The 27,297-nt window shown below is 44.5% G+C and overlaps 1 protein-coding gene across 9 annotated transcripts in view; it reads left to right on the top strand.

The window, feature by feature from the left end:
* Nucleotides 1–20,511, top strand: part of TLK2 (tousled like kinase 2) — a 113,184-nt gene extending 92,673 nt beyond the window's left edge. For all 9 annotated transcript variants that reach the window (XM_019466633.2, XM_019466636.2, XM_019466639.2 and 6 more), the window contains 7 exons: nt 503–594; nt 5,384–5,473; nt 8,744–8,913; nt 10,395–10,533; nt 14,503–14,614; nt 16,498–16,605; nt 19,413–20,511. In XM_019466633.2, coding sequence (XP_019322178.1) covers nt 503–594; nt 5,384–5,473; nt 8,744–8,913; nt 10,395–10,533; nt 14,503–14,614; nt 16,498–16,605; nt 19,413–19,586 — 885 coding nt within the window. In that variant the 3' untranslated portion in view covers nt 19,587–20,511. The remainder of the gene's footprint in view (nt 1–502; nt 595–5,383; nt 5,474–8,743; nt 8,914–10,394; nt 10,534–14,502; nt 14,615–16,497; nt 16,606–19,412) is intronic.
* The last annotated feature ends 6,786 nt before the right edge of the window (nt 20,512–27,297 follow it).

The following is a 27,297-nucleotide window of genomic DNA, read 5'->3' as shown; positions in this document are numbered from 1 at the left end:
AAACAGTGTAACAAATTACGAGGTTATTTTCTAAACAAACAGTGAAGAGGTGTATCTGGAGGGGTTATTTCTCAAGGAGCAGATAGTGTGTGTCCCCAGCATTTTAGAAGTGTCCTGTCCCAGTGTCAGCAGAGGGGCGAGATAAGAACGCAAGGGAGTGAGGCCCCAGAGCGGGTGGATATTGTCCACAGAGAGAACTGTTTGGCAATGACTGGTAAGGCACGGGCTGTCTTGCTGTTTGTGGTGTGTACTTGGTTGTTTTCTAAGCCCCTTGGTGCCAGTGAGTCTGGAGACTTCTAAATTATCTGATCACAAGTTTCAAGAAGATGGTTGCAACTCTGAAACAAGTATGTGATGTGTTGTCATCCACTGTTGTTTTTATTTTACAATGCATTTGGGATTTTGAATCATGGATGTGTTAAATAGAAGCTTTGAGTCTGTTACTTGCCTGTAATTCTTGTTAGCATTTATCCAGAACATAATTTATTCCTTTTCTTTGCAGGCATTTGATCTAACAGAACAAAGATATGTAGCTGTGAAAATTCACCAGTTAAATAAAAACTGGAGAGATGAGAAAAAGGAGAATTACCACAAGTAAGTGATCCTAGAGTATCTGATTTTTCAAAATCTGGAAGTAACAGCTGTAGTTTGGGCCCTGTGCTAACAGCTGTACATGCATTGTTGTTGTTTCATTTAATCCTTATGACTATCCTGGGAGAGTGAAGAAATTTTCCATCTTACTGATGAGCAAATTGAAACTTACAGAATTTGAGTAATAGTTAAGAAGTGGCTGAGCTGGTGTTTAAATCTAGACTTCCCTTAATCCAAAACCCATGCTCTTCAACCTCCCTTTCCGTTATGTGTGTAACATTAGCTACAGTAAACAAGTAAAGCCTCGGAAACCGTCTTGCTGTCTATAGAAAGCAGATGATGGAGTCCTTCAGTGGCCTGGGCATCCTGAGGGGCTCTGGGCTGGGCTTTTTCCTGCCTGTTCAGTCATTTCTTCATGGAGGAAACAGGAAGGTGTGGGGGGGTACCTGGGGTGCCTCTTGACTGCAGTGGTGCTTGTTGGACATTCAGTTCCTCAGTGCTGAGTCCCCCTCCCCCTCACAGTTTCCCCTCCGAATTCTGTGTTCAGGGTCCTGAATGCCACTGGCTGGCGCTCCTCTTCTGTGTTGGGAGAAGGGCTGGGAGGGTGACTTCTTTAGCTTGAATAATGATTACATGTACAGGTGTGAATTTCTTTGATCCACTAATGGCGGGTTTTGCTTGTTTTCCCCACCCTGCCCCAAGCTTCAGAACGTCGGAATTCATGGCTCATTTGGTTTGGAGGCCACTCATACCTGATTTGCTGTTAGGATCCCCACTGGGCTTAGTATTGTTTCCTTGTTGTAGGTAAAAGCACTGAATTAGACATGTCCTGACCCAGGAAGGAGAAGATAACCACTTTTAATGTAAACTCACCTCCTTTCTATGAGAGCAGTTGTGTTTTTTTTCTTACAGGTTGTACTTTGAAGGGAAAAAAAGCAGTAGACTTTGAAGTAGCCTTTTTTTTTTTTTTTAAGTTTATTTTATTTTGGGGCGGGGGGAGGCGCAAGTGGCGAAGGGGCAGAGAAAGAGGGAGAATCCCAAGCAGGCTCCGCGCCATCAGCACAGAGCCAGATGCAGGACTTGCACCCACAAACCACGAGATCATGACCTGAGCCAAAATCAAGTCAGACGCTTAACCGACTGAGCCACCCAGGCACCCCTGGAATAGCCTTTTAATTGGCTTCTAAATCTCAAGGGAAAAGTAAAACATTTCTATATCATCAATTGTTCTTGGGGCATAGACCAAGGCAACTCTTGCTGTATACATGTTCCTTATCAGGGGTCCAGGAACCTCCCCTCCCCTCCGCCGCTCCCCTCCCCCCCCCCCCCCATTCTGTGCTGGATGGCACTCAGCACTGGAGAAGTGAAGGTTCCTGTGGCGTTAAGAGAAATTGGGCTTAGCGGAGGTAGCAAAAGGGATGAGGTGTGCTTTATGCATGGCACCTTGTGTGTGTATCTTACGTGACAGGCAGCTGCAGTCCAGATGCTTCTGAGGAACAGTTACATTATTACAAGCACATTCCAGTCACTTGGCGTTCAGGGACGAATGGCATATGCCACAGTGAATGCCAGGAGCACTTCAGAGAAGGAAGCCACATGTTGCTCTGACCAGTTAGAAACGCGAAACGTCCCCCTTACATTGAGACTCTCAGAGTGCGTAGGGAGTTGGAATGGTACTTGCTTCTCTTTAAAAATGCTCTCCGGCTATCCTTGGAGCCTGTTCTGTATCTTATGTGTGACCTGACCACTCTAAACCACTTGACTTTATGAGGGGCCAGCCTTGATTAACCTTGAGAAGGTGGTTCCTGTGCTGGGATTTGCACATACTTTGCCTAGTTTCAGCGTCCAGCTCTTAGGCTGGCCCTAAAGAGAACTCTGCTGAGGAATACTGTGATGACTGCTGGTGGGGTGCTGCCCACCTTAGCCTTTTGAAACAGTGAGGGGTCGAAGCCTGGACCTTGTACCTCTGTGACACATCTGGCAAGCTGCTTTGAGTGCTGGTGGGTAGAGACTGGGTATGTTCCTCATGTTTCTCTACCAGGCAGAGTCCTAGAGCAAGTGAAGGGGGGCGTCTCAGCTTTCTGAGCTCTTTACTGGTCCCGCTCCAGGCTCATGGTGGTACCTTTCTACTCTTCATTTCCTCATCAGAGGTGGGAATCATGGCACCCAAGTACCTGCTATGGAGCCGTCTCTGCAGGGGCCATTTCCTAGCTGACAGACAGACACACATGGGGAGGGAGCGTGCCAAGTTCTTAAGACCTTTGCCCAAACCTAGGGAGAAATTCTTACACACTTCCACCTTTCTTTGAAAGATTTTGCTTATTATGAAATCATACTGATGAATACAGGCTATACAGATGATAGTGAATTAGCAAAATGTCATTAACTCCTTGGAACTTACAGAGGTGTATATCAAACATATAACAGATTTTAGACAGTGCTTTAAAAATTTAGTATTAAACTAAAAAGTGGTACACTTTAGTGTTATGGTAACATTATAAAATATGAAAATGCTGCTATCCTGCATAGTAACATCTCTGATTGCTTTTACTTTCATGGGAGTGACTTCCCAGTCCCATCTGGAATAAAGACATTTATTTGAGTCTTTATTAAGAAAAAAGGAAGAACTCAAAAGGTTGTTGTTTTAATTTTGAATTCTGCTCTGCACCTCCTTTCTTCTCCTTCCTCCACAAACGAAAAGCAAACTGATTATTTTACTTTTGCATTATTAAAGCATTAGTAGGTATTATAAGATACCTTTTTTTTTAACAAGATTTCTTTGACTCCCCCAAATAACATATTAAAGACTCCACAGTAGGAAACCTTTCATATAAAGCTGTCCACAGAAATAATTTTATCTGAGTTAGTATACACTTACATATGATGGTCTTCTAATTTCTTAGGATAAAGTCATTTTGTAAGCCTATTGAATGTATACCCACTTATAAAAGAGTAAAAGACTAACACATGAGCGGATAAGATTCTTCCCATTTCTAATTAAGCTTTCTGTAGTGCATTAATCCCTTGGATGCTAAATTAAAAGTTGAACATTCGAGGGATGTGGAAAGAGCCACGGCCTTGCCTGATGAAGCTCGAGAAGCGGGCTTAGAGCTTCACATGATGCTGAGGGAGTGTGCTCAGTGACACAGCAAATGCCGTTAGTTGGGGAGGACTTTGACCCTTCCTTTGGTTCTTAAGTTTTGCCTCCTTTAGTTGCCTCTGTTTCTTGTACTTTGAGGGAGAAATCGGTCTCTGCCCTGAAATGCACAACAAAACCAAAAAGTTACAACAGAAGGGCAGAGAATTGTAGATTTTTAGTATGTTAGAGGAAGAAATGACTTGAGGGTTATCTGGTTAGTCCCTAGCTTTCTAAACTTGGTTTTTGTTAACAGCATCGTCTGAATTTTACTGAACGAACTATTAGGTGGGATCTTGAGGTACGAAAAGGACACATGTGATGCTGCTTAGGTGGAATGAGGAGCTGGGCCAGAGCTACATTTGCTCAGGGTCCGCACCGGGGCTCTGGAGGCCTGCATCTCCAGGAAGCGTCCTCGGAAACCTCCAATCCTGCGCAGCGTCGGGGAAGCCCAGCGAAGTGGCGTTACACAGCTGGGACTCTTGCAGCCAGGTTTCCGGGTCCCAGTGTAGTGGTGTCCTGACACTTCTCTGCCTCAGTGCTTGGCATGTCTTTTCTGTTCGGAAAGACATAAAGATGAGGAAATGAAGTATCACAAGAAGCAAAAACTGCTAAAAGTGGCAGCTTGAAAAACAAGCTCAGTCAGGCTCAGTTTCCATTCGGGAAAAATAGATTTTAATTACTTTTAGATTCTTGTTCCTCTCTCCTCCTTGCCCTGATCATTTCCTCATCTTTTCTTTAGTTGAGTACTTTCTGTGTATTTTTGACATACTGGGACACACCAGTTTCAGAAAACATCACCTGATTATATTTTACCATACTCTGGAAAGTTTCTCTTTTCTGATCTTGCCTTATAAGAAAATGCCCCAAGCTAAATGGTGCCGGATTACTTAAAATATAAGAATTTTCCGTTCTTCTCTTTGTAAATAAGAACTACCTTAAAAATTATTAGTAATTATATTGAATAAACACGTTCTAGTCTTTTAAAACTCAATGAATATGTCGGATTATGTAGTATATTTTTGTTCCTAATCTCATTAAGTGATTTGAAATTGGAAAAGTATTTAATAAAAAGATGTTAATTTGCATATATGTAGATTCTCATTCCAAGAAAACTAGGGCTTCATAATTTTCTATCAGATTCACATTTTCTTAGAAGAAAGTCAAGCTGATAGCCCTTTAAGTTCTTTTTGTAAGGAGAGTTTAAAAACAAATACGGAATACTACTAATTGCCTTGTACAGTCAGTAATCCTTTTACCCAAGGAGTTTACATGCTAAAATTGATTTCCTTGATGTATCCCCAGGATATAAACACTTAGAGATATTAAGTTTTTGAGGAGAGAGAAAAACTGTCTTTATAATTTTTAGAGCTTCGATATTTGGGTATAAATATAAAACAGGTGAGATTGTGATAGAATGAACTTGAAACGGTCGGCATCCATTCATTCAGCGATATTTGAGCACCTACTATTTTCTCAACAGATTGGTGGATACTAATAGTGAAAACAGGATGAGGAAAGATACAGAGCCAGCCACATCTGAATGGAATGAATAGGCAGAAGCAAGGAAAAATGAGAGAACGTGTAGAAGTATCCTTTTAGAGGTCTAAAAGACAGTCCAAAATACAAAGTGTTAATTTTCCACTTTGTTTGCAGGCACGCATGTAGGGAATACCGGATTCACAAAGAACTGGATCATCCCAGAATAGTTAAGCTGTATGATTACTTTTCACTGGACACTGACTCGTAAGTGCCGTGACATTTTAGCTTAGCAGTTATGCTGTTTTCTTCCAGTGTGTTGACTACTCATGAAATGGAGCTTAAATCTGGGTCAAGGAGATACTCTCTGAGGGAGTCAAGTGTATGTATTTGTGGGCACATGATCGCGTGTGAATTCATGTTTGGGTCAGCAATACATCTCTTAGCCACAGGACTTGTATAGTCGTGTGCTGGTTAATGTTTAACAACCAGCTTGGTGGGGGTCGGAATAGGGCTAATATGTAGTATTTGACAATTTCTGTGATAATAAGTTTCTCAACAGGTCCAATTTCAAGCTACTAACTTCAAAAAAGAAAAAGCTTTATTGAGATAGAATTTAAATGCCATATAGTTCACCCACTTAAAGTAAACGGTTCAAGGCCTTTAGTATATTCACAGATCTGCAATCATTGCCATAGTCATTTTTTTTTGCCATAGTCATTTTTAGAACGTTTTCACTACCTCAAAAAGAAACCCCATACCTTTTGCTGTCACCCCGTTATTCTTCCACCCCACCGCCACCCCACTCCCAGCCCTAAGCAGCCACTGGTCTGTTTTGTTTTGTTTTGTTTTGTTTTTTTTGTCTCTATAGCTTTCCTATTTTGGACTTGTATAGGAATCACTCATGTAGTATCTGGAGTCTTCTGACTGGCTGCCTTTATTTGAGATGATGTTTTTTCAAGGTTTTTTATTGTAGCATATATTAGTACTTCATTCCTTTTTACGACCAAATATATTCCATTGTATGAAGAAACCACCTTTTGTTTGTCCTTGCATCCTACCAGTGGCTTAACAACCAGCTCATAAAATTCCTGAAAATTAACTGTCAGCTCTTGGTAACTGTCACAAGTTGGTGCCAGCTGCCTCTGACGTGCCCCAGTGGGTGTGGACTATACAAGAGAGCCTCTGCCCCACCCCAGAGATTCTGATGAACCGTGACGGGCCTTTTAAACAAGTACCAGCAATGTGATTTTATCATAGAATGGGAACGAATGTGGCACAAATGAAGGCATAACCCAGTGCTGCCTGTGAAAACATAGCCTCACAGGCATGTGGGATGTTAGAGTTGGAAGGGATCTCAGTTCAGCTTTATTTTATAGATGGAAATTTGAGGCCCAGAGAAGTGAAATGACTTGCCCAAGATCTTTAATACTCTTAGGCATTGTTGTATTTTATTACTGGGTAAGGTAAGCTCTGTCACCTCTGGGTTTACCCAGGAGTTTAGGAATATTTCAGCATTTGGAAATGTTTTCTCTGTAGGAGTCTGAACTTCAGAGTCTGGTCGGCAGGTCTTCCCTCTTAGCCTTCCGGGTGATTCTAGGCATTCAGGCCTATTCTAAACAGCAGGTGTCTCAGAGACTGCTATGCCAAGAACCACCCCACATTTAGAAATGTTTCCCAAAGGGAGAGACCTTCATTCCCTTTGGAAATGTGTACCATCCCTTTTTCCATCTGCTCAGGGATGACCCCTTTCCAGAAGGTGGCCCTCGGACCAGGCATAGTCAGTGTGTGTTTAGCGTGGATGGGGTTTAGAAGAATATCTGGTTAAGAGAACAAGTTTCGAAGGGTGATTAAATTCCTTGAATACTAGGTAGACTGCCCCCCACCCAATAACAAAAACATTTCAGAAATAAGGAGAATGACTTAGATTATCTATGGTTTCAAATTGTATATATACTTTTAACTAATCTAAGAAATTGACTTGGTTGTGTGCTATTCTTGAGTGGTTTATTTTGTTCTTCCTATTGTGTATGTGGTGACTTTTCACCATCATGTTAGAAAATCTTCTGAGAGTTATTTGGGTGTTAAAGTGACATTTTATTTTAAGCTTGCACTTGGATCAAAGAATACCTCCACTAAACATGAGAATCTATATCTTAGATCAGAGAATCTATAAATTTTTGATATTCATTCTCAAATAGGGTGCTAGCATGCCCTAATAGGCTTCATAGAAAACACAAGCTGCTCAGTTTGGGGATCCTGCAGGACGGTGTATGTCCACCTTTCATCGCAGTGCTTTTTGAAGGCCTCACATTTCCCAGAGGCCTTCTAGTCCTCTCTAGTCCTGAGCCTGTTAGCGCTCAGGTCTGCTCCTCACCCTTACCCTGTTCTGCATCTTAGGGAAGATGACCCTTGTAGGCTGTTCTGCCAGGCTCCGGTGTCAGTTGTTGTTCAGCTGGGCTCAGCCACTGGGGAGACCGAGATGGTGCTGGGTAGGGACACTCCTCCCCCTCCCCGCTGTGATTCCAGTCTCTCTTGGTGACCCTGGGTTCAGGTTGCACCATCTCCGCCCTTTGGCCCTACGGTGCTAATGGCTTCCTGTTCTGGATGATCTCTGGGGTGCCTCACTGGCCAGTTTATCCTCTCAGCTCTTCCATCATCCATGTGATCAATTCCCTGAGCTAAAACTTCTCTGTTTTAAATACTCAGGTGGTTTTTATTTCCTGGCTAGATCCTGAGTGATACAACCATATTGTCACAGCTTAGGATAGTTTAAAAGGTCTTCATCTCTCAGGAATACTCAAACAATTCAGGAAGCCTTACTTCAGTTTATAATTCCCTTAGAAGATAGACACATGACCCTTCATGCCACAAATGGTATGTTTTACAAATGGTAGTTTTACATTTGGGTCTATATGATGAATTGATATAAGTGAAGGAAAAAACTCATACTATGCAATAGCATATTTGTTAGAACAACAGATACTGTACTTTTAAAAGTTCTCTTGTGTTTAGCAAAAAGCAATTATATACAGTATTGTGCCAAACTACCAGGAGACATGACATGAAACCAGTTCTTGGGACGTGGGCAAACCCTAGATTTTTTCTCACTGTCAGCGCTTAGGATCATTTGAAATGTTTGCATTGAGACTTGTATACTTGAGTACCGTATGCTTGTTTAGAACTGGAGCACGGTGTGGAAATGTGTAGGAGACCCCTCTGGAGAGATATCTAGCTTAAGTACATTACAGTTCTTGTCAGTGTTCTTATAGACTAGATTTAAGAAGAGGTATGCGTGGGCGAATTGTAACACAACAGATTCCAGTGTGGAGGGTGTGAAGGCTCTTCACCAGGAGAGAAAGCAGTTTCCTTCCTGGCAAACACTCAGGTAGCTACTACTGAATAAAGAATAGAAGAGTACTTTAAGGACTAAAGAACAGAGCAAGAAGCTAATTAAAGTTTTCGCTGGGGCTGGTTTAGTTAGTCTTGATTTGCTTGCTGTTTCCCACAGTCAAATGTTGGTTTATTTGTCTTCAGGTTTTGTACAGTATTAGAGTACTGTGAGGGAAATGATCTGGACTTCTACCTGAAACAGCACAAATTAATGTCGGAGAAAGAGGCCCGGTCCATTATCATGCAGATTGTGAATGCTTTAAAGTACTTAAATGAAATAAAACCTCCCATCATACACTATGACCTCAAACCAGGTATGTCCTAACTTTTAGGTGACAGTATTGATGGCTTTTCTCTGGTCTTAAAAGTGACTTCTAATCTGATAAAGTTAGAGAATGTGGCAGGAGCCTAGAAGGCCTAGTAATGCCTGGCTTTGCCTGGGTAGGTGTGGGAATGAAAGAGGCCCAGCCACACAATGCTGGGTTTGAGAGGATGAGTTGGATGAAATGCTCTGGAGAAATGATGCCCTTGTCTGTAGAGCGGGTCACTGTGTCAGCCCGATTTAGCAAGGACTGCTCTGGGTGAGCTCCATTTCACACTACATAGTAGTCCTCTAGTCCAAGTCTTTTCGACGAAAGTGCCTCTAAATTAATGACTTATTTTGCAGGTATGCCTCCCATTTCGAACAGATTTACATCTTTTTGTATGGTTACTATCTAATTTCAGTAGTCCTCAGCAAACAGTAGAGGGCAGTTAGACTTTTTACCTCTGTTTTTTTTGTTTTTGTTTTAAAATGTTTCTTTATTTTCACGATAGAGAGGCAGTGCGAGCGGGGAAGGGCAGAGAGGGAGGGAGACACAGAATCTGAAGCAGGCTTCAGGCTCCGAGCTGTGAGCACAGAGCCCGGTGTGGGGCTCTAACCCACAAACCATGAGATTATGACCTGAGCTGAAGTTGGACGCTTAACCGACTGAGCCACCCAGGTGCCCCACCTCTGTTTTTTTTGTCGTCATCCTCAGTTGTTTTTTAGAAGTCTGCATATGTTCTCTGTAGACAGCTGGAACCAGCTTTGGCTTGGGTGTTGGGAAGATGGTTCCCATTTACCTCCTGGTGGGCGCAGTTGTTAACTCTGCTTTCCTCTACTGGTAGCTACATATTAAATCTCACTATTCACTATTCTTTAATGTTCTAATACAATTCGAATGACAAAAAAAGTCATTATAATGAAGTGGTTTTTAAAACGACAGCTATTTGTGTTATTGGGTTTTCCGGCACTGAATCCAATACATTTTCCCATCATAGGAACTGTAGGTGGCACTGTGGTACTAGTTTTGATTCCCTTGTGTGGTTTTTTTTTTTTTTTTTTTGGGGGGGGGGGGTTGTTGTTTTTTTTTTTTTTTTTTTTTTTTTTTTTTTTTTCCGGTCCTGAAACTACTGTTCTAAACAGGGTGGTTTAGAGATTGTTACTGAAAGCTCAGATGAAACTTTCCCACCATTTTTGACCAGCCGTCCAAGTGATATTTTACTTTGGCGAGTTGCTATTTTTTTTCCACTGCTCATAGTGGTGGTTTTGGCACATCTAGCAGGTGATTCTTGGAAAATGGAAGTTTGCAGCCAGACACTGAGGACTCTCCTCTAGCATCCAGAGTCCAGATCATTTTATTCCACGAATTTAGATGTTTGCTATTACGTGCAAGAGTTTGAGTTCACTTGTCCCCTTCTTGTCTGTTTTACCTTGAACTTTTCTCTTAATCAGTAAGTCTCTTTTTATTCATGAAGATTTTCATCTTTTTAGGTAATATTCTTTTAGTAAATGGTACAGCATGTGGAGAGATAAAAATCACAGATTTTGGTCTTTCCAAGATCATGGATGATGATAGCTACAATTCAGTGGATGGCATGGAGCTGACGTCACAAGGTGCTGGTACTTATTGGTAGGTATCTGGGAGATCTGCCAGGTTGGCTGGTGGAGATATGGCTGTGCTATACTGAAATGTTGGTAATTGATCATTAATATCTACATCCTGTCTTAGGCAAAATGCAGTAAACCAAAGTAGATTTTCCTCCCCAAATATTACTGCCTTTTCGGCCGTTTGACTCTCTGTATTTATATTAACTTGTCTTAATTTTTCTTTCCTTTCTGGAAAACTATTGAGAGAGATTATATATGGCCAGGTGTTGGAGTTGTGTGTTTCTTTAGAGCTGGCCCTATGGAGTAGGGAGAGAACGAGATTGCTCCTGTGTATTTAAAGAATGGCCCTAAATTTTTTTCAGTACAAATGTAGGTCTCTTGTTATGGGTTAATGGGATGAGGGATTCATTTCTAGAGTTGCCTACGGATGATGCCCTGTCAAGAACTAAGAAGTTGTAAAGATTAGTATGTAAAGTAACCCCAGCATCCCTTGAAATCTAAACAGGAAAAAAGTGAGCACAGTTTGCAAAGAAATTTATCCGTACCCATCAGCCATGTTCTAAAATGTTTTGAGCCACATTTCTTCCCATCTGTTGTCACTTGTCTCCCCACCACCACCCTACCCCAGCTAGCTCTACCTGCTTATTCCATGACCTCTTATTTCTGCCTGCTTTTGACAGCAGGAGCCATAAAAGATACCTACAGCCCAAACAACTCACTTTGTGATTGTAAAGGTGTGTTAACAGAGCTTTCTTTTTCCTTCTGAGGTGGTAACAGAAAGCTGCCAATTGGACATTTGATTCCAAACTGAGGTTGGGGGCGGGGTAGAAGTCCCACATATATTAAACCCCAGGGTCAGTTGGTCAGATCACTTAACTTTGAGACTGGAGGGCCCTAGGCTTTAGCAGAATACTGACTGCCTGGGAATGAGGGCGTTGATTGGAAGCAGACAGAGAAGGGAGAGTATTGTTTACAGCCCACAGGATGAGCTTTATTCTCATCAGTCTGATCATATGTAAATTATGTATATTAGAGAATCCATCAAATCCTTAGAAAAGTATCATGTGCACAAAATTCCTACTCTTCATTGCTCCTTATTTTTTGTGGAGATGGTACCTATAGTGAAAATCAGTCCCTAAATTAAACCTTTGAGATCCTGGGTTTAAAATAGAAGCTACATTTACAGTGTTTATTTACTATGGTGGTTATTGTGGGTTAGTGTTCCTGTCACTAAATGGCACAAAAATATCTGTTGTTGGAAATTCTGGAAACAGGTCTATACCTCTGCTATATAAATTCACTGAAACTTAGATTTTAGCTTTTTTGTTTGGTAACTTGTTCTTATAAAAAGTTAAGCCTTTTCGTGTTAAATTCATTTTCTCATTGCTACCTATTGCTGTATTTGCTGAGCTATAAAAATTCAGTGCTTGGAATTTAAATAATAATTATGTGATGTTTGGGATTTGCTTCAGAGTAATCTGTTGGTGGGGGGAGGGGTGTATATGAACAGAGATTGGCCCCATGTTGATAATTATTGAAGCTCAATGATGGTTACTTGGGGGTTCATTTTACTGTTCTTTCTACTTTAGATTATATTTGGAGATTGTTTTCATAACAAAAAGAGAGGTAAAAAGGGGGCTACTGAGAAAACTTAATTCTGTGGGTTCCTCTGAAGGTTTAAAAAATCTCCATATTGGTAGTGCTAATAAGCATTGTCATAATCACACTCCTCATATGTCATCCTCTTAGGTCCTAGAGGATCGATACAAACAGGGTGGGAAGACATAACAAATTCTAGGCAACGGTTTGCAGTATTTTGGTAGTTGCAGTGTTTGGTAGAATTCTTCTACATTGAATACTAGTTTTTTAAAAAAATATTTTATTCTTAAGGAATCTCTATACCCAGCATGGGGGCTCGAACTCATAATTGTGAGATCAGCGCATGCCCCACTGACTGAGCCAGCCAGGTGCCCTCAATACTACTTATAAATAAATGACCTATAGATTAGGCCCTGAGAATCCTGTTTCTGTAGGATGATTTTATTATGACAGAATATGCAATTATGTTTTTAAACATAATTTCGTGCAATATCCTAGAACCGTCCTCTACTCTCTCCCGAAGTCCTTGATAGGGAATTAGAGTACTTATTATTGTCAGTATTATTTGAGTGAAGAACTAGTTTATTTCTTCATTTATACATGGGGAAACTGAGACCTAGAAAGTGACTTTTCCAGACTGATACTGTCAAGTGGCAGTCAACGTCTTTTTTTTTTCTTTTTTAAATCAATGTCTTTTGTACTGTGAATATTTGGCTAAATTATTACTCATCATTTGGACAAATTCAACAACTTCTGTCCTTCTCTACCACCTCCACAAGAGTTATAAATACATTAAAATGATCATTTTGGAACCGAGGTTCTATTTGTTGTTTATGCAAGATCATATTTAAATTATGTATGTTAAAGAATCAAGAACCGTGAAAAGTCAGGTTCAGGGAGGTTTTAGTGACATTTGGAAGAGCTGTTCTTTTTATTCTTTTTCCTATATTCTTGTTACTTTGCTTTTTTCCCCACTTCATGAGTTCAGTGTGTGTTTTGGCTAACAGTTTTCATTGTGAAGTAATAATGTAGGTCAGTGGTCTTAATCATCCCCAAATGTCTGTTAAATAAATAAGAAACAAGAACATAAGACTAAACTTTTTTAAAAGAAAAGAAAAAAGCCCATCATGGAACATTTTCTTCCTCTCAGCTCTTGTGGCCCCCTTCGAGTTGTAAGTTTAGATTTTTATACCAGAAGCACAGCAGGGTCTAAAATAAAGAATTTTTCACAGAATTGATTTTGCCAGCATGAAATCTGCAGAAATCGATCTGTTATCTTCAGAATGCTGCCTTCCAGCTGTGCCATGGCTAAGACCCCAGGCAGTGAGTGGAAGCGTATTTGTTTGGTTTCCTAAATGCCAAGAGGCACTTACCTTCCACACCATACAATTTGGTGTGGTTGGCTGTGCAGCCAGTCTTTTTCCAAGCCAGGAGTGGGTGGGGAGGGAAGGAATTCAGATGAGGATTGAGTTGTGCTAACTACTAGTTTGGTGGGCTTTTTCTCCCCTATTTGTTAGTCTTCAGGAAGCCTCTGATCACCCTTCAAGTGGGCAACACAAAATACCCTTAGATAACTTGGACTGTAGTGTCACCATTTATTATATATTGTAGTTATTCCCAGTCCAAATTTTACAAAGAGAGCTACCTTATGAAGGCAGACAGCCCCTCCCCTCAGAGATTAATACTGGGTTCTGAATTCATTTGGACTTTTATTATTTTTTTTAATGTTTATTTTAGAGTGAGAGCGTGTGTGCAAGCAGGGGAGGGGCAAAGAGAGAGGGGGCAGAGGATCCAAAGTGGGCTCTGTGCTGACAGCAGAGAACCTTATGCGGGGCTTGAACCCATGAACTGCGAGATCATAACCTGAGCCAAAGTTGGACACTCAACAGACTGAGCCACCCAGGCACCCCCCCCCCCCCCCCGCCCGACTCCTTTGGACTTCTAACATAGTTATTTTAGAGACAGTCCTCTTTCTCAGCTAACATGAAAGCAAACCCACACCACTTCAAGTTCTGTTTTGATGTTTGTTGCTGCAGCTCGTATAAAAGGGAATGCACTGCTTTTGTGTTCCCCCTCCTTTTTGGAACTTGTTGAATGACACTCCTATTAGGCGCAACCCTGGGAAAAGATGCTGTGGTGGGTGAAACGGGCCAGGGGGAGAATATTTGCCTCTCTCGGTGAACTGAGAAATGTATTTTAAGGCTTTTAGGACATGCTGCCTCCTTAAGTTACAGTGTTTTCTCACGGACTTTCCCCAGCAAGGCCCATGTCGCTTTTTCGTCTAAATTTCAGTTAAAATTCAGATATTTTTTATTTCCCACAAGGTCTTCTACTTTGCCTTTTTGTATATGTCCTAGATTTATACAGTCATTGTATTTTCCTTTTGTCCCAGGTATTTACCACCAGAGTGTTTTGTGGTTGGGAAAGAGCCACCAAAGATCTCAAATAAAGTTGATGTCTGGTCAGTGGGTGTGATCTTTTACCAGTGTCTTTATGGAAGGAAGGTAAGGAAGGTCGGATGTGGTGGCTTGATATCCGGCTTGGGTGGCACATGTATGCAGTGGCATGGTGTCTGTTATTCTCTTGGAATTAATCGTTTGGTTGTACAGAACTTTTGGATGTGGTTTGAGGAAAACACAGACAACAATAACAGCTTTATGCATAAGCAGAACTTTTCAACAGAGTACCTAATGAATTTCACTGGGCTATTGAAAAACATACATTTTTACCGTTTTCAATTAGATCCAGGATCGGTTTTGATTCTGATAATATGTATAAGGAATTATATGACCTGGTTTATTTCAAATATACAGTTGTCCCAGGAGGCATTCTTCAGGGTCCCACGGACTGGAACTTGGAAAATCTACAGGGGTCTTCATTCCCAGCTACCCCAGTAGTTAAAGCTATTATTAATAAAAGCGTGGTTTCTATCTTCTGTACTGGGGAGATGTAGTGTTAGAAAATATTCACCGTCTGTTACCTCTGGATCAAGGTGATAGGTCATTTGGACACATAATAACCTAGGTAGTGAACTGTACCTAATGAATTGTTCACATTTATGTTTTCCTTATGAGAATGCTCCCTTAGGGTAAACATACATACTAGGATACAGGGCACATATAGCCGTATTTTTGCTGTCAGTGTGTTATAAATAATCAAAATTTGTAGGTGGTTCCAACAGTGTAGGTTGTGAGTATAAGCCATTTGGGGGTTCTGCGACTCCCCTGGACTCTTAATACTTTTGTTACAATCCCTAGACTAAGCTCTTAATTTAGATTTCAGCTTCCTCTTTAACTTCTCCTTGGTCTTTGTTTCTTTCTTTTCTTTTTTTTTTTTTTAATTTATTTTTGAGAGAGAGAGAGAGAGACAGAGTGTGAGTGGAGGAGGGGCCGAGAGAGAGGGAGACACAGAATCTGAAGCAGGCTTCAGGCTCTGAACTATCAGCACAGAGCCTGACCCTGGGGCTCGAACTCACAAGCCATGAGATTATGACCTGAGCTGAAGTTGGATGCTTAACCGACAGAGCCACCCAGGCGCCCCTTGGTCTTTGTTTCTGTATCTTACCCTTTGTAATATGGGGAAACTTCAGAGCCAGTAATGGTTAATTATATTATTATCATTATTGTTATTATTATTATTATTAGGTTTTATTTTTAAGTAACCTCTACACCCAACGTTGGGCTCGAACTCATGGGCCCAACATCAGGAGTTGGGTGCTCCACTGACTGAGCCAGTCATGCATCCCAAGTAGGAGTTAATTATTATTTATACTCTCTGATAATGAGGACGTACTGCTGATAATGTTGGCAGAGGTTATTTAGAAAGAATTGTGATCTCTTAGTAGAAACATTGTAGAGATGACACTGAACTTGAACTTGTATTTTAAGGCTATTAGAAAATGGCACATTGGGGCCCAGTGAAGCCGCTAAGTAACCCCAGCTTTTATTCCACGCGCCTGTTCTTACTCCGTCTCCTGTTTGCTTCCTTTTCCATCTGTCTTTATCTGGGTCTTGGGTCTGCCAGTGGCACACATGTGTACTACTTAAGCCTACAGTTGTCACTCAGGGCAGAAGAAGTTGCCGGTTCCTCCTAGGATGGCTTTTGTTGTCAGCAAACCTCAACAGAGGTATTATCCTGTGGCAGACGCTGCTTCCAATGCCAGCCCTGCCTTAACCTCCGTGTTGGACCGTGAGCTTGTTAGTACGTAACCTCTGACCCTTTCCACCCCTTACCTATAAAAAGAGAGCGAGGAGACCATCTCCGAAGTTCTTTCTAGCAGTTCTCATCAAAGCAGATCTTCTCCTTTCCCTTCACTATGGTTTTGAATTGTGTTCTCTTTAATTTTAACCACAGGCCCACCTTTGTTTGTTTCGTTTTTATCTGATAGCCTTTTGGCCACAACCAGTCCCAGCAAGACATTCTACAAGAAAATACTATTCTTAAAGCTACTGAAGTGCAGTTCCCGCCAAAGCCAGTAGTAACACCTGAAGCAAAGGTAAGTTTTGACCTACTGGTCAGCAGGAAACAACTGCTCTGTTTTCTGGATTATCAGTACAAAATTCAAGAGTCATTAAAAGCCTTCTCCCCTTCTAAATGTGTATTTTTTCAAACCCTTACCCTCTTCACCCGCTCTCCTACAACAGATACTTACCGAGTGCCTGTCGAGTACTAGACACTGTACTAAGTCATAGAGAGGGAACGGTGAGTGTGTAGCAGTGAAGTACAGACAAGTTCCCTGCCTGCTAGGAGGTTCTGTTCCACCAGGTGAGATGAACAGTAACTAACAACGGTTCCATCTCAGATGGTGATAGAGATTATGAAGAAAAAGAAAGGGAGGGTACAGGGGTGTGGGAGCAGGAAGTGATGTTTTTGAGCAGTCTTGAATAATGTGATGGTGGGAGCCCTGTGTAGATTTGGGAGAAGAATTTTTTTTTGTTTTTAACTTTATTTGTTTTGAGAGACAGAGCAGAGGAGGGGCAGAGAGAGAGGGAGAGAGAGAATGCCAGGCAGGCTCCATGCTGTCAGCACAGAGCCCCACGCAGGGCTCGAACTCATGAACCCTAAGATCATGACCTGAGCTGAAGCCAAGAGTCAGACGCTCAACCGACTGATCCACCTAGGCACCCCTAAGTTTGTTTATTTTTGAGAGCACACGAGTGCGAGCAGGAGAGGTGCAGAGACAGGGAGAGAGAATCCCAAGCAGGCTCCGTGCTATCAGTGCACAGTCCCAACTCGGGCACAGTTCCACGAATTGTGGGATCATGCCCTGAGCCAGAATCAAGAGTGGGTCGCTTAACCGACTGAGCCACCCAGGTGCCCAGGGAGAAGAATATTTTAGGCAGAGAAGCGCACGAAGCTCAGATGTGAGGACAGGCTCAGCAGATCCGTAGAACAGGCAGAACAGAGGGGAGTATGGTAGGCAGGGCAGAGGATGCAGAAGGAACAGAGGAGAGTGTGGTAGGCAGGGCAGAGGCTGCAGGGCAGATTGTAGACCGAGATGGGAGAGATGGGAAGCATAGGAAGGTTTTACTCAAGGCAGCCGTGTGATCTGATGGCTGTTTCAAAAGCCTGCCCTGGAGGCTGTGTAGAAAGAAAGTTCAAGGTGGGAGTTTGACCACTATTGTATCCAACCCAAAGTAACCCATTTAACTCAAGTTACCGTGTCACATATCTCACTGAGAAGGGTCGTTCTTAAAGGCCAAGGATTATTAAGTTTATTTCTGTGAATGCGTTTTTATCTTCCAAATACTTTAATCAGGCAGCTACCTACAGGTGTTTTTTATTTTGGAAAACCAGGATTGTTGTTATACTTACGTGTTTTATTAATTAAACATGGGAAAAAAATAATACATTTCGTGTTTTAGGTTGTTTTTTTTTTTAAGTAGGCTCCACACCCAGTGCCAAGCCCAACACCAGGCTTGAACTCAACGACCCTGAGATCAAGACCTGAGCTGAGATCAAGCGTCGGATGCTTAACTGACTGAGCCACCCAGGCGTCCCTGGATTTTTTTTTTAATAGACTTTGTTAGACTTTATTTTTTAAAGCAGTTTTAGATTCATAGCAACACTGAGCAGAAAGTAGAGAATTCCCATGTACTTCTGTCCCCACACATGCACAACTTCCCTCACTGTCAGCATTGTGCACCAGAATGAGACATTTGTTACCCTCGATGGACCCTACATTGGGACATTATGATCACCTGAATGTAAAGTATGATCTTTGGGTGATAATGACATTTTAGATTTTTAAAAGTCCAATTCCTGTATTTAAAATAATTGCATTATGAGACTTTGATTAAAATGGTCTGGTTAAAAAACAGGAAAAGATAAACCATCTGTTTAAGGGCCTCTGTGATACAAATTACAGAAACTGATCCTGTGTAGCCCTTCATACCTAGCACAAAGGAAGCTTCCATGTTGGTAGTAAATTAGGATTCTTTTTTTTTTTTTTTTTTTTTTTTTAAAGTTTATTCTGAGAGAATGAGCTAGTGCAGATAAGCGGCGAGGGGGGGGGGCGGGGGGCGGCGGCGCAGAGAGAAGGAGAAAGAGAGCATGGAGGCTGATGTGGGGCTTGAACTCAGGAACCACAAGATCATGACCTGAGCTGAAATCAAGAGTCGATGCCCAACCGAGCCACCCAGGTGCCACTAAATTAGGATTCTGAATGAAACCCCACTCATAGCATGATTCTCTTGTCTGCAGAGCTCTTGGGGAAACAAGTCCTGTTCAGGTTTTCTTTAGTACTTAGGTGTGTGCCTCATCATTTGCTTGATCACCTTTTAGGGAAGAATGTGATACACAAGGCAAGCATTTACCAATCTGTGACACGTTGTAGTGTTAGTGTTGGTCTCCTCACCCTGCACGTGGCAGTGGTTTGTCATTACAATTTTTACTTTCTCAGGATGTGGCGAGTTCACATGGGGCCGTGATTTGTACACGCAGGACCATTAGGTTAGATGTGCCTGTGTAAACCGTCCAAGGCAGAGAGATTTTTGCGTTGGTCTTTGTGCTTTGGGGGCAGAGGTCTCTAGAGGCCAGGTCATGCCCCATCCCCACTCAGGAATGGCTCAGGTGCCTCTGTCAGGGAAGGAGCCCGTGGTCACAGAGAGGTGCTGCTGCCCGTGTGTCTCCTTGCCTGGTCCTCTCCGGGCATGATTTCCGGGAAAGGCCCCAGGCCCCTTCTCTTTATAGAGGGTGTTTGCTCTGGGCCTGGGCCCTGGCAGCTGCCACAGAGCCTCAGGGTTCCCTCTGGGAGCAGCAGGATTATCTGCCTCAGGCTTCTTCAAGAAACTTTCCTTTCAGGCGTTTATTCGACGATGCTTGGCCTACCGAAAGGAGGACCGCATCGATGTCCAGCAGCTGGCCTGTGACCCCTACTTGCTGCCTCACATCCGAAAGTCGGTCTCCACGAGTAGCCCTGCTGGAGCTGCTATTGCATCGACCTCGGGGGCGTCCAATAACAGTTCTTCGAATTGAGACCCACTCCTAGGCTGCAAACTGTTCAGCACACACAGAGTGGACAAATGGCATTCAGCAGCGGGTTTGGAACATAGCGAATCCGAATGGATCTCATGAAACCTGTACCAGGTGCTTTTTTATTTTCTTGCTTTTTTCCCATCCATAGAGCATGACAGCATCGATTCTCATTGAGGAGAAGCCTTGGGCAGCTCTGGCCAGGCCTCGTAGGAAAAGGCCCCGCCCGAGGTTCCGGCGTCAACGGCCACTACGTGTGGCTGCTCTGAGTGAGGAAAAAATGAAAAAGAAAAACTGGTTCCATGTACTGTGAACTTGAAAACATGCAGACTCAGGGGGGTCCCTGATGCAGTGCTTCAGATGAAGAATGTGGACTTGAAAATACAGACTGGGCTAGTCCAGTGTCTATATTTAAACTTGTTCTTTTCTTTTAATAAAGTTTAGGTAACATCTCCTGAAAAGCTTGTAGCACAAAGGCTCAGCTGGGGATGGTGTTTGACTTCGGAGGAAAAAAGTTGCTATTGCCCGTTAAAGGCACTAGAGTTAGTGTTTTATCCCTAAATAATTTCAATTTTTAAAAACATGCAGCTTCCCTCCCCCCTTTTTTATTTTTGAAAGAATACATTTGGTCATAAAGTGAAACCCGTATTAGCAAGTACGTGGCAATGTTCATTCCAGTCAGATGCAGCTTTCTCCTCCGTCTGGTCTCCTGTTTGCAATTGCTTCCCTCATCTCAGTAGGGAAAACGTCGAGTGGCAGGACTGAGATGTGTGGGGCTTTGCCATTGGACAAAGAACGAGGTTAGAAGCCCGCAGCTTGGAGTCTCTAGGTTTTCAACTATTTCTTCACAATTTGAACACTTGACGGTTGTCCCTTTTAATTTATTTGAAGTGCTATTTTTTTAAATAAAGGTTCATCTGTCCATGCAGTCCTCTTGAATTCTCTGAATGTAGTAACTATCAAAAAACTGTTCCAGAGGTAGGCAGAAAATGGGCCAGGGAGCCAAATGCTCCAGGGATCAGGAGGTCCTACCTGCGGTCTCTGTGTGCTTGCTAAATGGTGTACCTTTCTTGTTAACCACGATATTAAAACTTGATCAGCTCATAAGCTTTCCTCTGTTAGATCCTTTGGCAGGAAACAACCTCCAAGCCTCTAAATTTTGTGGGTGTGTGCTGATGTGTGTGTCTGTGTGTGCATGTGCACACACGCTTTGTCTAACTCACCTGAATAGATCGATCAAGTGGAATTAAAAAAATAATTGCAGGGAGATAGGCATTTTGAATATGAACATTCTTTTGGAGCTCTTGTTTTTTTGTTTTGTTTTGTTTTGTTTTTTTACATTCGGTCGCTTCTGAGATGTGCAAGCAGCTGAAGACGGAGCTGAAACGGGAGATGTGCGGCCCCACGTGCCCTTGAAACAGCACAGCACTCGACAGTAGGGAGGGGAGGAGGCCAGAGCCTGAGCATGTGGTAGCCAGCTTGGAATGTTACTGACATATGTGGCAAGAGGGCTCAGCCAGAAATATTTAAAGATGCAGCATTCAGGCATACGAGTTCCCTGGGCAGGGGGAGGGCAGTCAGGAAGGGCAGAGAGCTCTCAGATAACTGTAGTCTCTCTTCCACGTGTGAAAAATGTCACTGGTGACACTTGCGCTGGGACCTTTGTTGGTTTTGTGGACCTGCTCTGCCCCAGTCTCCGCAGTACCGGGAGATCTTAGGGGAAGAGGGAGTAATCCCAGTCGGAGAGATGTTTGTGGGTAGATACGGTCTGCGGAACTCTGAACGGAAGGAAGTCGGTCCAGGAGTCCTCGGTGCCCCCAGCTTTCCATTTTATCATCGCAAGTGTCTATGCATGGGTTGTACACATGATCTATGTCTGTGTGTGTTTGTGTAGTACCTTTTTTTAACCATTACTTTCAAGCTGCTAAGCAGAGAGTCCCTACAGGGTCTCAGGGGTTGAGCACGACCCTGAAAGCCCTGAGAGGATGGTGTCTGCGTATGTGAAGAGACGGAGGAGGCGAGACTTACTCAGCATTATTACGTTCTCTTCCTTGTTTTCTTCTCGTGCAGTGATCTTGCGCGACCTTTTTTTTCTTAAGGTTGAAAGAATGCCGCTTCTTTGAGCCGTCCCTCTAACTTCCCGCCGCCTTCTCCCCATGTGCTTAGGTAGAAGAGAAGCTTCAGGACTTTATCTGTCCATCTGTCTTTTCTCCCCTCGCCCTGTCTCCTCGCTTCCCTCGGGTCTGGGGCCTGGCTGGAGCTGACGGGGCTCGCTTGAGTCTGGGCAAGGCCTCTTTCTACTGCATGGACTAGCCCCGGAGAACATGCGGAACGCTGACTTTTTCTAGACTTTTAAGTAGCCAGTGAAATCACGAAGTGGGGTTCTTCCATGACATATTTTGTTAATATGGGTTTCACTTTTTTCAAGGATGATCCCTTATTGCCACAACTGATTTACTTTAAACAATGACAAAAAAAAATGTGTATTAATTTGTAATTAAACCCAGTCAGACTGTTTTGGACTTTCCCAACTTGGGGGGCGGGGTGGGGAGGATATTAAAATAAGTTTCAAGAAGTGAATCTCCCAGCCTCTTGATTTTGCTCTAGTTCTTAGCTTCAAACAGGGCTCTTAGCATTTAGGGGGCGGGTAGGTAGGGGAGTCCTGCAGGGACCGAGTCCCAGTGGACATCGCAGGCATGCATGATGGCCATGTGTCGATTCGTAGAACACCTTTTGTACCTCCAGTGTGCCAGCAACTAATGCTTGTTGGTGGGGATACAGCAGTGAACAGGATAGGGAAAGCCCACAGCCATCGGCTTGCAACCCAGGCGTGAAGGCTCTGGGCCCAGGAAGGGAAGGGATACAAGGGCTCTGATGGGAATGAATCGGGCTCCAACTTAACCATCAGGAGATGGGCAGCTTTACATGGAGACTTGCTGCTGAGAGCGGTATGTACCCCACTTGTGTGGCCGACCCACACACACCTGCTATCCTCTGCCTTTCCCCCAGTGCTGTGAGGACAGGTTTTCCTCCAGGTGAGAAGATGAGCAGTCAAGGAGCTCTTGGTTTCCTCATTTAGAAAAAAACTCTCTTTAAACACAGTCATCTCCTAGAATGCTAGAGCTAGAAGAATCTTCAGGTCCAGCTCCTCGCTTCTAAGAAGGCGACATTTACAACTAGCCTGACCCACCTTGGGGAGTTCTGCTTTCTGAGAATCTCTACCCCTCCCCCCTCCCACTTACTCATCATTCTACTTGCCCAAGCTAGCTCAGTCTGTAATTAAAATCAGCCCCGGGGTAAGTGGGGGAGAGACGTGGTACACACACTAGTTGAGGTATGGAAAATCTCTGCTTCCTAAAATTAGCTGTTCTCTTTTTATTTCTTAAGGCAGAATCACCTAGAAGTTAAGATTGTGGGCTTTACAAGTAGGTCTGGTTCAGATCCTACCTCTGTAAGCTTCAGGGATAGCTCCTTGCATGGTTGTCAAGAATAGAAAAGTAAAGCACTTGGCACGCAAGAGGGGAGTAAAAAATGTGGTTTAGAGACGGATCACAAGATCAGTGAGTAAGATTGCTGAGACCGAAACCCCCAAGTTTGCTGGTGAAGAGTCAGAGCCTTTCTACTTGCCAGGTGGTCAGGAGGTCCTTTTGCCTTGGGTAAGTGATGCACACTTTAGGCTTGAGATTCCCTGTAAACCTTTATAGGTTCATTCAACAGTCTCTTATTACCCTGGGTCCAAGACTGCTCTGGCTGAATCTGGGAGGAATGGCTAAGAGGCCAGTGTGGTTACCAGGCCGGCAGCATCCGCATCACCTGAAACCTGTTAGATATTCACATTCTCAGCACTTCCCGCCCCCAGTCTGCCTCCCAGATGGCTGGAGCACTGAGGGTCACAAGTCCTCCTGACTTCCTATCAGCTGCAGCAATAAGGATGGGGCAGTTGGAGAGGGTGGCTGTGAGGCTTTGTCTAAAACTCACCTGGCTGGAAGACAGAGATGACTGTTTTATTTTCTGTGTTAGAGATGAAAATCTGTCTCCTGCTCTGGGCTGTTCTGTATGTTCATGCATATATACTCCGTTATGGGGAGCCCCAGGAGTGGCCAGACAACACATCTCTTATACTGGTGCCTTGGTACCTAACATACTATTCAGGAATCATTCACTCCTTTGGGCAAAGCTTCTCATCCTTGGTCTTCTCTTAAAACATATAACAACTCACCGGTACTTTATCGTGAATTAACTTAGCATTTTTTTTCCTTTACCCATGGGTTCCAGAGCTGCAGGAAAGAGCTGCGACCTGGGTCAGACCTGGATGGGCCCATGAATCCAGCCCGGCACTCTGGATCAGGAGTGAGGAGAGCCTGGGACTGCAGCTCTTTGGATGGAGTGAGGGTGGAGGAAGCAGAGAGTTTGCAGGGAGAAGAGGGTTAAGGAGAGAGTGGTTAGGGACTCTGGCTGCTGCGGGGCTCTGCGGGTGGGTTGGGGGAACCTGCCAGAGGGAAGTAGCGGGACCTGGTAGGGGCAGGAAATACAAGAGACCCATTGTGCTGGGGTTGCTCAGCAGGGACCCGAGACAGGCTGGAGTCAGCAAAAGGGTGTGTGTGTGGCACTGGACAGGAGACCCCCACTGTGGGTAGCAAGGGGTCAGACAGCAGCTGGCAGGCTGACTCGGCCCCACCCACCTCGGGCCTGTGGGTTCGGGCCTCCCTGCCTGGGAGGAAGTGCCTGGCTGGAGAAGGAGGGTAACCTTTGCCCTCAGTAGCCTCCAGGCACCTGCAGCTGTGGGGCGCAGTGGGCAGTATCAGCAAGGGGAAGGGGCTCTAGCACTGGTGCCGTGTAGGGAAGTTTCAGCTGTGTTGCTTCACAGCCCAGGGGTAGACAAGGTAGGAGTATCTCGCTGATTTTGCAGATGAGGAAACGGAGTCCCAGAGATTTGGTGACTGGTAGTAGGTTGAGCAGGATTGAATGGGGAGGGACTACAAGCCTGAAAATTTGTGGGGGGGGGGGAGGGTGAGTCTCTGAGTGCCATCCTTGGGCAGACCGCTGTGGGTGAAGGCTGTACCTCGGTTCCCAGCTGGAAGCTATCTTGCCCTAACCTAGGGTTCCACTCTCCCACACTCCCTCACGGCCAGGCCAGTCTTAGAAGTCTAGCTGGAGGCCCAGCTGGCCTGAGCACCAGCTCTGTCTCTATAGTCCTAGGCCAGAACTGAACTGAGGTGGGGAAGCTGGGGGCATGGCTTCACAGAACATGTGTTCTTCAGGTTCCTGCGTATTCTAGAAGATCATGTCATCTATAGATGAGGAAATAGAAAATCCTGCCCCACACCCCAGCCCTGGCCAACTGCTGTCTTCTTGTCCCTCGGTGTCCTAATGGACTGGCAGTAATGGCCCCCTCTGCCTTGGCACCTCCCAAGTTGCTGTCAGGCTTGGAGTGAGCGGGAGATGTGTTGTTTTCGGCAACTGAAAAGGTAAAAGTCAAAGGGTGTTGCTAGATGCCGGCTCTATGTCACAGGGGCCCCTAGAGAGAGGTTTGCAGGATGTAGAAGCTCCCCCAGTGAAGGCCTTGGCCTGTTCTAAAAGGAACCTGTTCTAGAGCCAGACGTGAGCCCTTCAGCCTGGCTCCATGCCCTGAGAAAAGGGCATGCCACTGGGAAGCATGAACAGGAAGGCCTTCCCTACAAATTTATTTTAGGAGTCTTTATACCTACAGACTCTTAAAGAACTCTTTCCGTCTTTATACCTACAGACTCTTTTCAGAACACTGTTCACAATGTTAACGCTAACCCTGCTCCTCGTCCCACATTAGCTAGACACAACCGTATCCAGAACCAACAGGAGAGCCCGGAGTGTGGACTAGACTCAGGTCACGACTCTAAACTTGTTGCGTGTGCAGGCCCAGTGCTCACACTCTGAGCTACAGTTGCCAGTTCTATAAGCTTCCAGCATCTACTCCAAACAGTTTATAATATGCTGGGTTAAGCTCTGTGGGAGGTAAAAAGGTACATCAGACTCAGCTCCTGCTTTAAGGAAGGTTATAATTTAGAAGCTAAATGCAATAAAGATGGGAGCCAGTAAATTCTTCAAGAGCAAGATGGGGTCCCTGAGGAGTGGGAACATGAAGCTGAGATGGGGGCTCTGAAACCTGGCAGAATCCAAGAGAATGAGAAGGGGTGGGTGTTGTTGCAAAGGGTCCTTCACACTTTCTGTGCTCTTCCCATATAGCACGTTTGTCCCTCCAACTCCCCCCCCGCCCGCCCCCCCCCCCCCCCCCCCCCGCCAATACTCCCACATACCTCCAGGCCTTTGCAAATGCTGTTCACCTGCCTTGGCTGTCTGACCTCTCTGAAAATTTGGCTCTGGCATCACCTGCGGCCAGCCTGCCCGTGTCTGGACTCTCACATCGCCTTATACACCTTTCCCTGAACTCTTGCCTTGCTATGTGTATGTGCTCATTTGGCACCAGGAGAACTGAGCCCTCGGTAAGCCTAGGGACTGCTTAGAAGGATGAAGTAGTTAGGGGCCCAGGACTGTACCGGTGGGGGCGGTGGGGGGGACCTCAGATAGGAGACAGAGGAGGAAGTTGGGGCCGGTCAGGGAGTGAGCAGATAGGAACTGGGCAGGGCCAGCCAGGGAGCTGAAGTAGCTGGTTCCAGGTCCTCAACAGCAATATTAAAAAAAAAAAAAATTACACTCTATGCCTAACATGGGACTCAAACCCACGACCTTGAGGTCAAGAGTTGCATGTTCCACTGACTGAGCCAGCCAGGTGCCCCAAATATTTAAAAATTAAAAAAAAAATTTTTAATGTTTATTTTTGAGAGAGAGAGAGAGTCAGAGAGAGGGAGATACAGAATCCAAAGCAGGCTCCAGGCTCTGAGCTGTCAGCACAGAGCTCAATCCCCCCCCCCCCAATATTTTTAAAAAATTTGATGGACCCACAGTAAAAAGCACATAACATCTCAACCCAATACATATTTCACAGAACAGAATTTAGCTCAACATGCAATATACTCTGATATTTACTGTTTTCTTTTTTTTAAATGTTGGTTACCACCTGCTGGGGCCCCGACAGGTCCACTTACTGCTGTGTCACTCGGGACTCTGGAAGGTCTGGCCAGCCTCTCAGAGCTGGGGTGGGATGGTGGGCCAGCTGGATGCAGCCGCCTGGCTCCTGTTCTCGTCAGGGGCTCTATTCCAGCAAGGGTCTAGGATGGGTCAGGGGAGGTTCTGTGTCTGCAAAACCACCTCCTGCATGTTTTGCCTCCAGGCCAGAATCCGCAAGAGTCCCAGGAGGCTATTGGCTAAGACTGGGCCCAGCCTTGCTTCGGAAGGTCAAGTACTGAGACTAGAGTAAACCTCCTGCCTGTCCTCCCTGAGTTGGGCAGAGGGAGGCAAGGACCAGGGAACCGCGTCAGATGACCTCCTGAAGAGGCAGGTGCAGAAGCGTCCAGCCTAGCCAGTGCTGTGGACCAGGGTGGGCCTCGACTCCTGCCTCAGCCCTACCCTCGGTGCAAGGACAGGCTCAGAGGAGCTGCAGCTCCAGGTTGGGAGAGGCCCCTGAGAGCAGACAGGATGATGTGGCATTTTTCTTCCCCTAAGCCCTGGTACCAGCTGGGTAGGGCTGTAGAGGGTTCTGGAAACTACATCCCATCCAACTGCAGCTGGTTCTTCAGCTCAGCTCTGCCATCCCCACTTTGGCACCTCAGGCCAAGCT

The sequence above is a fragment of the Panthera pardus genome, unplaced genomic scaffold (assembly GCF_024362965.1).
Source record: "Panthera pardus isolate Hobbes unplaced genomic scaffold, ASM2436296v1 HiC_scaffold_3, whole genome shotgun sequence".
NCBI lineage: Eukaryota > Metazoa > Chordata > Mammalia > Carnivora > Felidae > Panthera > Panthera pardus.
This window is presented reverse-complemented; position numbering and strand designations above follow the sequence as displayed.